This window comes from Sturnira hondurensis, unplaced genomic scaffold (genome assembly GCF_014824575.4).
Source record: "Sturnira hondurensis isolate 20B ecotype Veracruz unplaced genomic scaffold, ASM1482457v3 Scaffold0022136, whole genome shotgun sequence".
Classification (NCBI taxonomy): domain Eukaryota; kingdom Metazoa; phylum Chordata; class Mammalia; order Chiroptera; family Phyllostomidae; genus Sturnira; species Sturnira hondurensis.
In genome coordinates, this window is record NW_028094767.1 from 5519151 (window position 1) to 5532438 (window position 13288).

A 13288-nucleotide genomic window follows, 5' to 3' on the forward strand; every position below is an offset into this window, starting at 1 on the left:
AACATTTTGTTTCAATGTCAAACCATAGTACTATCTTAAAAGTCATTTTCAGTGGCAATAGTTTTACCACAAAAGCATGTAATTCATCTAAAGAAGTAACTGTTTTATAACCAGCTGTGATGAAATTTGTGAATGTGCAGGTAGTGACAACTATTTCATGACTTCTGCCCAGCCAGTGATTATAAGATGCATTCAAATTTCACTGATGTTAAATGTGAGAAAATCCACGTCTTAGAATCAGTGAATATATGGAAGGGAAATCTTATTGAGTACCTGTTAAATGAATTGTTTCATTAGTCATATTAGCACACATGTACTTGAATCATAGGTGTTATAAGCATATACAAGACATTTGGTTTAAAGGCACTTCTTGATGTTCCTTCTTTGCAATAATCCAAAGCTCATAGGTAGAAACCATCATTCCAGAGAAGAGATATATGTAGGGAAAAGGTGCTGTTTTAAACTTGATAGTGTAAGAAGGTATTACAAATATCTGTAGTTTATATATATGTATGCTTTCAAAATATCTTGGGTTTTAAAATACAGGTGGTGATTTATAATTGGAGGTTGGAATAAAATTGAAGGCAATTATGGGCAATTTAAAAGCATTTTAAGTAATCTAATCTCTTTAGCCTTGTTGGTTTTCTAGTAATTCACTAGAGGGCAGTAGTAAGCAATAAAAGTTTTTTTCTGAATAGGATAGTCTTCATACATTTTTTCCCCGAAGTCTGTGGTTAAATTTAAAAGATTGTTGTTTAAAGATCTTGAAGTTGTATCAGTAAAGATGAAATGTTTTGTATAATATGTTATATCAAGCTTATTGTAATCTAAATATTATAGTTAAGTTTCCTGATAATTATTGAAACTTAAACATGAAATCCAAAAACAAGCTAAAAGTTAGGGAACCAAAACAGTGTCTGCTTTCTTTTACTTGCTCTCTTTAGACAATTAAAAATTCACAAAAAGATGCTGAATTCTGATCCCACATTACCCCAAGGTATCCAGGGACATATTTTTCTTTTCTAAAATATTTTACTTTGAGCCCTGGCTGATTTGGCTCAATGGATTGAGTGCCAGCCTGTGAACCAAAGGGGCACTGGTTCGATTCCCATTTCGGTACATGCCTGGGTTGCAGGCCAGGTCCCCAGTAGGGGGTGTGCAAGAGGCAATTGCACATTGATGTTTCTCTCTTTTTCTCCTTTCCTTCCCCTCTATCTAAAAATAAATAAATAAAATCTTTTAAAAAGTAAAATTAAGTCTTTTACATTGAGCTATTTAGGAATTCAGTTCAGCTTTCTTTTTTAAAAAATAGATTTTATTGATTATGCTATTACAGCTGTTCCATTTTTTTCTCCCCTTTATTCTTCTCTGTTCTAAACTCACTCTCACACCAGCATCCACATCTCCCTTAGTTCCTGTTCTTGGGTTGTACATATAAGTTGTTTGGCTTCTCCATTTCCCATACTATTCTTAACTTCCCCCTGTCTATTTTTTACCTACCATTAAATGCTTCTTATTCCCTGTACCTGTTCCCCCCTCCTCCATCCTTCTCTCTGCTGATAACCATCTATATGGTATCCATTTCTGTGATTCTGTTCCTGTTGTAGTTCTTTGCTTAGTTGTTGTTTATTTTTTTAGGTTCAGTTGCTGATGGGTGTGAGTTTATTGTCATTTTCCTGTTCATAGTTTTGATCTTCTTTTTTTTTTAGATAAATCCCTTTAACATTTTATATACTAAGCACTGGGTGATGATAAACTCCTTTAACTTTACATTATCTGGGAAACACTTTATCTGCCCTTCCATTCTAAATGATAGCTTTGCTGGATAGGGTAATCTTGGCTGTTAGTCCTTGCCTTTCATGACTTTGAATACTTCTTTCCAGCTCCTTCTTGCCTGTTAAGGTTTCTTCTGAGAAATCAGCTCTTAGTCTTGTGGGAACATCTTTGTAGGTAACTGTCTCCTTTTCTCTTGCTGCTTTTAAGACTCATTTCTCTTCAGTCTTGGGTAATGTAATGATGATGTGCCTTGGTGTTTGCTTCCTTGGGTCCCAATTCTTTGGGACTGTCTGAGCTTCCTGGACTTCCTGGAAGTCTGTTTCCTTTACCAGATTGAGGAAGTTCTCCTTCATTATGTTTTCAAATAAGTTTTCAAGTTGTTGCTATTTCTCTTCTTCTAGCATTCCTATGATTCAGATGTTAGAGTGCTTAAAGTTGTCCTGGAGGTTCTTAAGCCTCTCTTATTTTTCTTAAAATTCTTGTTTTTTATTCTGTTATGGTTAAATGTTTATTTCTTCCTTCTGGTCCAAATCATTGATTTGAGTCCCAGTTTCCTTCCCTTTGATGTTGGTTCCCTGTACATTTTTCTTTATTTTGTTTTTCATAGCCTTCACTTTTTTTTTTCTCTATTTTGTGACCACACTCAACCATTTCTGTGAGCATCCCAGTGTTTTGAACTCTGCATCGGATAGTTTGGCTATCCTTTTATCACTTAGGCCAATTTTGGGGGCTTTGTTCTTTCATTTGGGGCATATTTTTTTTGTCATGGCACAGCTGTTACATAGTAAGGGTCGGAGCCTTAGGTATTCACCAGGCTGGGCAACCCATGTCACTGCCTGGTGGTGCTGTTATATGGGGGAGGGTTCCAAGAGGGAATAGTGCCACTTGTTCAGCTCTCATCTGGCTTTCAGTCACTTCTGCTACCCTCAAGCAAATTGGGTTCCCGGGTGTGTGGGTTTGTGTACATTCTAGGACCCTGTGGGGTCAACAAACTCCTGTGAAGCTGAGAGTTTCTCCCACCGCAACCCCCACAGGTTTTTATAGGCAGGTGTTTAGAAGCTTTCTTTTCCTGAACTATAACCCTGGGTTGTGCAGTCTGTCTTGCTCTCCAGTTGTTCCTCCTGGTATATCCTCATGCAAATGTGGGACCACCTAGTCTGCCAACTGCTATCTTGCCTGACTGGTCCTCTAGCCACTGCCTTGCCATCCATCCTCTCCACCCTAGCTACCAATCTCCGCCCCTCCTACTGGTCTGAATGAATGTTTCTTCTTTAACCCCTTGGTTTGGACTTCCCCACACTTCTATTCTGTAGCAGTTTTGGTTATTTTTTGTTTTTAAAATTGTTGTTGTCCTTCTTTAGGTTGTGCAAGGAGGCAAAGTGTATCTATCTACACTTCCATCTTGGCAGGAAGTCCCCAGTTCAGCTTTCTGATACATAAATTTCATGTAAGGAAATAGGTTTATATGAATAAAGAATTATTTTTAATGACTTTTGGTTAGATATTATCTTCTCAAAAATATTATTTTTTAATTTAATAAATGTTTGTTCTTGGAATAAAGGTACAAGAAAAAAGAATTGAGACCAAGTCCTTACATACCAGATTGCTACTGCATTTGTTACCAGTGTAGCTGAGGAATCTGTATTTTAAAGATCTTTCCAAGTGATTCTGATTGGCCAAATTTGGTAGATCTTGTGATAAAACAATTACCTGGACAATAATATTGATGTCCAATGTTGTATATTATAATTGAGTTATAAGCAAGGCACATATACACATCAAGGAAGTCTTCTAGATGTGGTGTAATTACGCTGAGCCTGAAGGGCATTGGAATTTGCTAATGAAGTAAGGTGAGAAGATAGGCATTTTAGATAGGGCACTGCATGTACAATACTAAAATGTGGATGCTGGATAAAGCCTGAAGTTGTATAAAATTAGTGTGCTTTAAGAACAGCAAACAATTGCAGAGGTATGACATAAGGTTGGTAGGTAGGGGTTTGTATGCCAGGGTTAGATAATTGGTCTATTCATAAGACCAGTGATTTTACCTTTCACTGAAAAACAGTGCTAAATAACATTTCAAACAATCTTAGATGAAATTCTGTTATGTAAAAATGTAGATGAACAAAGTAAATTTGCTCTGAAAAAGAAGCAGCAGGTCCCTGAATCACTCACTACCTGCCTTCCTCTCTTCTATAGTGGCCCTAAAGACACCTACCCAGCACACTCTGAAGACTACCTTTATTAGTCCTGGGGAACCTTAAAGGATGTTATTTAAAGGAATGATATAATATGATTTGGGTGTTGAAGAGAGATCACCTTGGAAACAGTATAGAAAATGTCTTTGTAGAAAGTGAGACCAGCAGGCCAGGGCACAGAATTTAGATGATTTTGCATTTGACATTGGGCTCTAACTAATGGCCACTTTGCTCCTTGGACATAAGAAACAAAAGAAAAAAATGAAGAATTTTTTTCAAACTAAAGAGTAGTAGTTTTTCAAGCTACATCAAACTAAAGAGTTTCTGCACAGTGAAGGAAACAATAAGAAAACAAAAAGGCAACATACTGAATGGGAGAAGATATTTGCTAACGATGCATCTGATCAAGGGTTAGTATCTAACGTATTTAAAGAACTCATACAATTTCACACACACACACACACACACACAATCCTATAAACATTTCTCAAAAGAGAACATAGAAAGGGCTAATAGACATATGAAAAGATGTTCAGCGTCACTAATCTTCTGGGAATAAACACAAATTAAAAGTACAATGAGGTATCACATGACACCTGCCAGAATGGCCATCATCAATAAATCAGCAAACAAGTGCTGGGGGGGTTGTAGAGAAAAGGGCATCCTCATGCATTTTGGGTGGGAATTGAGACTGGTGCAGCCACTGTGGAAACAGTATGTGGTTTTCCTCAAATAATTAAAAATAGATTTACCATATGACCCAGCAATCCCAATTTTTGGTATTTATCCAAAGAACCCAAAACACTAATTTGAAAAGACATTTGCGCTCCTGTTGATTGTAGCATTGTTTTCAATAAGCAAGTACGGATACAACCTAAGTACCTATCAAGATGTGGTACATATATAGAACAGAACATTACTCAGCCGTAAAAAAAATGAAACTTGCCGTTTGAGACAACATTGATATATTTAGGGGGTATTATGCCAAGTGAAAGAAGTCAGTGAAAGACAAGTACCATATAATTTCACTAATATGTGGAATATAGGGAATAATATAAACAAACAACAGAAAACAAGCTCATAGATTCAGAGGATATTTTGATTATTGCCAGATGAGATTGTTGAAAAGGGGGAAGGATCAAGATGTATAAATTACCAGCTATAAAAACAGTCACAGGAATGTAAGGTACAGCATAGGGAGTATAATCAATAGTGTTGTGATAACTATGTATGGTGTCACATGGGTATAGCTTACTGAGGTGATCACTTTGTAAGTTCCATAAATATCTATGGAGATTACTATGTCGTATATCCAAAACTAATATAATATTGCATGTTAACTATAACTGAAAAAGTTTTTAAATAAAGACTAACAAATACAAAAGATTAAAAAGATAAAGGACACATTGTACATATTGCCTAGTGCAACAGATTTTTAAGGAAATAGTATTGAGTACTCAGGTTGGTATGTTTTGAGACCCAAATCCATCCAACACAGAGTAGCAAGCAGGGGAGACTGGCTAAAGTAGTTTGGCTGTGTGCTGTGGAGGAAATGGAAGATACTTAAATACATAATGTTATATCTGCTCCAGATCTTGTTGCTGCAACAGGAGGTGATAGTTGTCAATTTTACTTATAAAGATTTAAGGTCAGTAATGATTTAAATAATGGTCCCTTGGCAATTGCCATTGTTTTTAATTGGTACAATAAAAACTCATCATTTGGGACTGGTTAATATAGATTTGGGTAATATAAAATATGTTCTTTGTGCTGAATAATAGTAAAAATTACTTATAGAAATATTTAAAATATTTAGCGAAAAGATTATAAATATTTAGAACTTATAAATAGGTTATATATACAGCTGTGTATACAGATAATTGGTATGCTAATGAAATAACTTTTTAAAAAATACTTACATTTTACTATGGATTTACTATATATGCTTGGAAAAAATTTCTTTTTCTCATAGGAAATAATTTTGTGAATTGTTTTTATTAATTCACACTATTTTTACCTCTGATTAGTCTGAACTTACAATTTATCTCTTTGATAAAGTATTATATTTACATTAGTTTTGCAACTTGCCCTTTGAGGAATAAATACTACCTATCCTGAGAATTGCTAGTATTGCAGCTGTAGCTCTGTAAGTGTGGAATAAGCAGGGGGAGCATTAATGAAGCAGTGTAATCATGACTTGCTCCCATATACCGTGTTCTTCAGTGACTGTCCCCCTTTACAATTGCTTACTGTTTCTCTGATTACTTTAGTGACATTTTTATGTGAAAATTGTGTGTAGCATATATAAAATATTACTAAGTCATATTTTAATTTTGTTCTTTTAGGCCTATGGCATGTCGGCATTACCTTTAAATCTGATAAAAGGCACTAGAAGTGCTGCTTATGAACGTTTGGAAAACAGTGAAGACATTGAAGAAGTGGAACAACACATTCAAACAATTAAATCAAAAGTGAGTCAATATTTTATTGTAATTGGGAAGCATAAAACTTCTTTATCTTTGATGTGCTTTCTGATGTGACTTAGACATTGGGGAACACATATTTTTGACATTGTTTGAATTGTTTTGTGACATATACTTCAAGATCATGCCCATATTTTAAAAAATTTGTCTTTCTGTGAAGTATAAGATATTGTCAGTTCGAGAATTCCTGTGTGTTCTAACAACTAAAAAGTAAAAGTTCTGCTTACATGTGACGAAACTTTTGCTAATTCTCAAGCATGCTGATTTCGTGTGTAACATCAGATTTTATTGTCAGTTAAAGTTTTATGTGCTAGTTGAATGAGCTAAAGATTGTATCTGCAGGGAGAGGGGTATGGGTAGGGGTGGAAGAGACTATACATGGTAATGGAAAAAATACAATAAAAATAAAAATTATTAACTGACCAAAATAGGATTATATCTGACCATTTGCCAGTTAAATGTGCTTCTAAATATACAATAAAAGTTTTTGTCTTCATCATCTTTAAGTAACAGATAAGTCTTTATAGAACATAAGGAAAATGGAAAATGTTCTAAATAATCCTACTAAATAGCATAATCCTGATACAGAAACCAAACAATAAGAGCACATGATAAAGAAAATTGTAATATCAGTATCATGGTAGAGTGAGATGCCTGCTTTGCTTCTTCCCTCCAATCTACAACTAGGGGGACATCTAACACTCAGCAAAAATTCCTTTTCTCAACACACTAGGATGCCTAAGAGATCCACACATCTGTTCATCTGAAAGTGGGTGAATTGAATGCATAGGGAAGATGGAACTGGGAAAATGGCAGGGATTGTGCTTATGACCTTGGTTCCCCAGCCATGGCAGCTGAGCCCACAGCTCTGCTCCCACACCACAGACCCTGAGAAGGAAAAGAAAGGCAGAAACTGCATTAGCACTTGTGACTTTGGCTCTCTTACCCTGCCATGGTGGTGCTGGAAGCACCAGAGAGCGTGGTAGCAGCAGTGGATGCGGTACACAGGACTTCAGCCTCCTGGCCACAGTGGTGCCTGCAGCCGCACGGAACTGGGCAGCAGTGTGGTAGAGCTTGCAACCCTGGCTCTCCTGCTCCACCTTATTCCCTCACCACGGTGGCAGTTCCTAAGACCCAGACTGGAGCAGCAGGGTCACGTGCTTCTTGGTGATTCCATTGGTGATGCTCATGATTGTAAGCAAAACCCATGATTGCAGTGACACTGGCAGCGTCCAGGTACCAGTGACCCTGGAGGCACAAATGCAGTGTTAAGTGCAGCTGCAATGCTTCTGGCAGATGCAGTGGAAGGTGGACGTTGCTGACTCTCAGATGTAACTATAGCCAGCTCAGGTAAGGGAAATCAGAACTTTGTGCGGTATAGCCACCTGCCAGAAAACAAAAGAGAGGCCTCTAAATAACCCATCTGTGGAATTGTTAAAGTGAATGAAGCTCACCTGCACTGGCCGGGGACTATCTATCAAACACCATGAACAATCACGGTGACCTGGTACCACAAAAAGAAAATGACAGTTCTCCAGAAACCAAAGTGAAAGTCACAGGAGATTGTTATCTAAATGACTGAGAATACAAAATAGCTGTCAGGAAGAAAGTCAATGAAAAGTCAGGCAGTTTAGTCTGCTCAGGAGTAAAATTAATGAACAGCAGTACTTCAAAAAAAAGGGGACCAAACAGAAATTCTGGAGCTGAAGGACTGAATAAGGAGATGAATAATGCATTAGAAAGCATTGGAAATAGAGCAGAAAATATGGAAGAGAATTAACTAGCTACAAGATAGAAATAAAAAGATATTCAGGTGAAAAAAGAGAGAATTAAGTGAATGAATGAATGAATGAATGAAGCCTACAAGTTGGATAACTTAATGTACAACTTATCTAACTCCATTAGAAAGTACAACATAATGGTATCCCAGAAGGAGAGGAGAAGGAGAAGGGGGCAGAGAGCCAATTTAAAGAAAAAATAAATGAGAAATTCCGAAATCTGGGGAAGGAGCTGTACTTGAACTTAAACGAGTACAAGAATCTAATAGACTACCTGATTATCTCAGTGGTAAGAAAACTTCTTTAAGACACCATTATACTAAAACTGCTAAAAGTCAATGATTAAAAAAGTGAAGAAGAAGAATTCTAAAGGCAGCCAGGAAAAAAAGGCAATAACCTACAAAGAAAATTAGGCTATCATCACATACCTCAGCAGAAATACTATAGGCCAGGAGAGAGTGGAATGACATATTCAGAATATTGAAAGGTAAAATTTGCCAGCCAGGAGTAATCTATCCAGCAAAGCTGTTCTTCAGATATGAAGGAGAAATAGAGGCTTTCCCAGTCAAACAAAAGATGAGGGGAGTTCGCCATTGTGCAACCTGCCTTCCAAGAAATATTTAAAGGAACTCTTCTTCTGGAAATGAAAGAGTGAAAAGTGCCCAGATCTTTGAGTAAGGCAGTAAACACAGAATCAGGAAATTGTAACCCTGTTACAGAATAGGGTTTTAAACAGTTATAGCATAAAGATTAAATGGGGGGAAGGATTAAAAGTAATTATAGCTACTTCAGTTTGGTAACAAACACAGCATAAAAATAAGAATTGTGACAACAGAAATGGAAGAGAAGGAGGAAAAGGATGGAATTTGTGTAGATAAACGAGGATAAGATGCTATCAGAATAAAAAGAACTATTTTATCTGTGTGGTATTTTATATCAATTTCAAGGTAACCACAAAACAAAAATCTAGATCACAAGACAAACCATAAAAAAGGCAGAGAAAAGCATTATAGAAAACCACTAAACTAAAATAGAGAAACAAATAAAAGGCAACAGTGGAGATACAGAGCAATCAGAAAACAAAAGATAATTTATTAGTAGTAAGTCCTTATATATCACCACTTACTGTAAATGTAAGCAGATTGATCTCACCAATCAAAAGGGATGGGGTAGCTGCATGGATTACAAAACAAGACCCACCTATTTGCTGTCATTGGGAGACACAGCTCAGCTCCAAAGACAAACATAGGCTCAAAGCAAAGGGGTAGAAGACGATACTTAAAGCAAAAGCTATCCAAAAGAAAGCATGTGCTGCTATACTTATTCAGACAAAGTAGACTTAAAGCTAAAAAAGGTACCAAGAGACACAGATGGACAGTATGTTATAGTGGGACAAATCATCAGGAAGAGCTAACATTCATTAATATTGCACCCAACTTAGGAACAAAATATATAAAACAATTATTAATGGACCTAAGTGGAGAAATTGACAGCCACACAATAATAGTAGGAGACTTTAATATCTTGCTTACACTAATGAATTAATTGATCATATAGACAAAAAGTTAACAAGGAAACACAGGCCTTAAATGACACATTAGATCATAGGGACTTACTGGATATGCACAGGACATTCCATCCAAAAGCAACAATACACATTCTTCTTAATTGCAGATGGAGCACTCTCAGGGGTATATGTTGGGACGTAAAACAATTTTCAATTATTTTTTTGGACCACTACAATGTGAAACTCTAGATCAGTTACAAGAAGAAAGCTAGACAAATCACAGATATATGGAGATAAAACATTGGATCAAAGAAGAAATAAAAATATACGGAGATGAATGAAAATATGACAGACCAAAACCTTGGGGATGCAGCAAAAACAGACCTGAAAGGGGAGTTTATAGCAAATAGCACTACCTCAAGAAACAAAAATCTCAAACTTTAGACCTTAAGGAACTACAAAAAAAGGAACAAATGAAGCCCAAAATAAGTAGAAGAAAGGAAATTATAAAAATAAACAGAAAAGCAAAGCAAAGAAAAAAAACAAATACTCATGGACACAGAAAACAGGATGGTGATTGCCATCCTGTTGGGAATGGAGGGAGTGGAGGCTAGGGAGGGTATAGAGAGTTATAAATGGTGAGGGAGGGAGACTTGACTTGGGGTGATGAACACACAATGTACAGATGATGTATTGTAGAATTGTGTACCTGAACCCCTTATAACTTAATTAATTAATGTCATCCCAGTAAACACAATAGAAAATAAAATTTTAAAAGGCTTAAAAAAGCAGTGAAATTAAGAGCTAGTTTTAAAAAAAGATACACAAAATTGACAAACCTCTGAATAGACCCACTAAGAAAAAAAGACTAAACAAACTCAGAAATGAAAAAGAAGTTAAAATGGATACCACAGAAATACAGATGACCATAAGACAGTGATTTGAAAGGGTATATAGCATTAAATTGGACAACTGAGAAGAAATGGATACATTCTTAATGTACAACTTTTCTAGACTAAGTCATTTAAGAAATAGAAATTCTGAATAGACTGATCCTTAGTAAGGAAATCAAAATAGTATTCAAAAATTGCCTCTTCCTCCCCCCAAAACATCCAGAGTTAGATGGCTTCACTGGTGAATTCTACCAAACATTAAAGATTTAATACCTGTTTTACTGAGTCATCCTAAAAATTGAAGAGGAAGATACACTTCCTAACTCATTTTATGAGGCCAACATTACCAGACAAAGCACAAACAAGAAAATAAAATTATCGGCCAGTATTTCCGCTGAAAATTGATGCAGAAATCCTCAGCAAAATATCAGCAAACCAAATACAGCGATACGTTTAAAAGATCACACACCGTGATCTAGAGGGATTTATTTTAGAGATGCAAGGATAGCTCAACATCTGCAGGTCAGTCAACATAATATACCACATTCAAAGTGAGAAATGAAATTTTGTTTCCATAGATGCAGAGAAAGCATTTGATAAGATTCAACATCCATTCATGATAAAAGCCTCAATAAAATGGGTATAGAAGGAAAGTACATCAACATAATAAAGGCTATATATGATAAACCCACAGCTAACATCATACTCAATGGTGAAAAACTGAAAGCTTTTTCTTGCCACTTTTATTCAGTATATTAGGACCTGAGCAGTTATCTAGAACATGGGACTTTCTGTGCTAAAATCGGGATGTTGGTCATTCTTGTTATCAGAAATGTGATAAATAGAATAACTCAATACCTTTACTTTATCCTTTAGAAATCTTAAATGTATAACTTTGTCAGGTGTGAATGAGAATTTGGGGATGGTATACTGTCAGAAAATAAAATATTAAGCTTTTAAAAAACTTAAATGTTGTGACATTGCTCGTCCACACCAACACATACCTTTTAATAATTAAAAGTTAATCTAACAGTTCACATAGAAATGGATCTTGCTGAATTGTATGTATGTACTTGGACCCATGTGAATGAGGATGTTCATGCACATTGTTAATGTCCCTCCCCTCCAAAAGAAAACAACTTAAATGCCCCCAAATTAGGGATTTTGTTAAATTGAGATACCATGGTATAATATGCTATGCAATGATGGAAAGGAATGAGGTAGATTTATATATAGCTTGAAGAATACGTCTTATAAAACCAGGGTATCTCAGTTCAAGTTCTGGCTCAGCGGATTATGCATATAATATCTATGAGCCTTATTTTCCTTATCTAATCTTGATAATAGTTTTACCCACCCCAAATTTTTATTCTGAAAATTCAAGGAGAATAAATGTAACAGATCAGTTTTAGGCACAGAATTGTGTTCAAGAAATGTTAGCTATTGTGTTTTTTTTTTTTTTTGAAGGTTTTATTTATTTTGAGAGGGGAAGGGTGAGGGAGGAAGAGAGGGAGAGAAGCATCAATGTGTGGTTGTCTCTCATGTGCCCCACACTGGGGACCTGGCCCACAACCCAGGCATGTCCCCTGACTGGGAATTGAATGGGCAAGCCCTTGGTTTACAGGCCAGCACTCAATCCATTGAGCCACACCAGCCAGGGCTGTTAGCTATTGTTTACAACAAAACTGTAAGTGTATTTCATATATGCATGCATATAAATACATAGAAAATGTTTAGAAGAATACTGATCAGCATGCTTCACAGTGATAACCGCAGGGAAGGGGAGTGGTAATTGGGAATACTATTAAAGGGAATCTTTACTATTTTTTTAAAACAAATGGTATGTATTTATATACTTTACAACCCCCCTTTTTTTCTTTTTGAATTGGATAGTTGGTTAACTGCTGGGTTTCTGTACTAGTGTTTGTTTTTCTGACCAAAATTGTTCATATATTTGTTTTGGTCAGTTGCCAAAGCAGACTGGATATCCATCCTTCACTGAAGCATTCGTAAAGTAGGCACATGACTTGAGTCTGTTTATATTGGACCTTTAAATCAGTTTACTAACTTTTCTTTCTGACATATTGAAAGCCAGCAATGAAATAATAGTACCTTATTGTTGGTATTTTTTTGATAAAATACCAACGTGGTATACCAACAAAAACGAAGGTTATGGTTGAGATCTGAAGTACTGAGCCCTTTTCATACCATACCACTGAAGTATTATTACCTAGATCTGTCTTCTAGAAGGGAGTTTTTATTTTATCCCTCTGTCCTTCAGAGACTACCTCTCTGAAAGGTTCCTTTTTGTGGGATGCAATTTGATAATATCTAATGTACTTTACTTAAAGGAGTGAAGATTAAATATAGTCCAGTATGTGCATAGTATGGTCTCTGGACCAGTAGCAGCAGCATCTCCTGGAAATTTGGTAGAAATGCAAATTTAGACCCTACCTCAGGTAGGCCCTACTTACCTGAGACCTACTAAATCATATTTTCTTGGGGATGAGGTTTAGAAATCTGTGTTTAACAAATTTGTCAGGTGATTGTTATGCATGATAAAGCTTGTAAAACAGTAAGATAAGATATGGAAGAGGATGGCCAGTTCCAGAAGAGCATGGCAGTGCCGTAATTTCAGGAGATCATTATAACT

The 13288-nt window shown here is 36.1% G+C and overlaps 1 protein-coding gene across 1 annotated transcript in view; it reads left to right on the forward strand.

Moving 5' to 3' along the window:
* Nucleotides 1-13288, forward strand: part of LMBRD1 (LMBR1 domain containing 1) — a 113017-nt gene that overhangs the window by 54194 nt on the left and 45535 nt on the right. The window contains exon 8 of the mRNA XM_037034282.1: nucleotides 6320-6445. Within this exon, the coding sequence (XP_036890177.1) occupies nucleotides 6320-6445 (126 nt within the window). The remainder of the gene's footprint in view (nucleotides 1-6319; nucleotides 6446-13288) is intronic.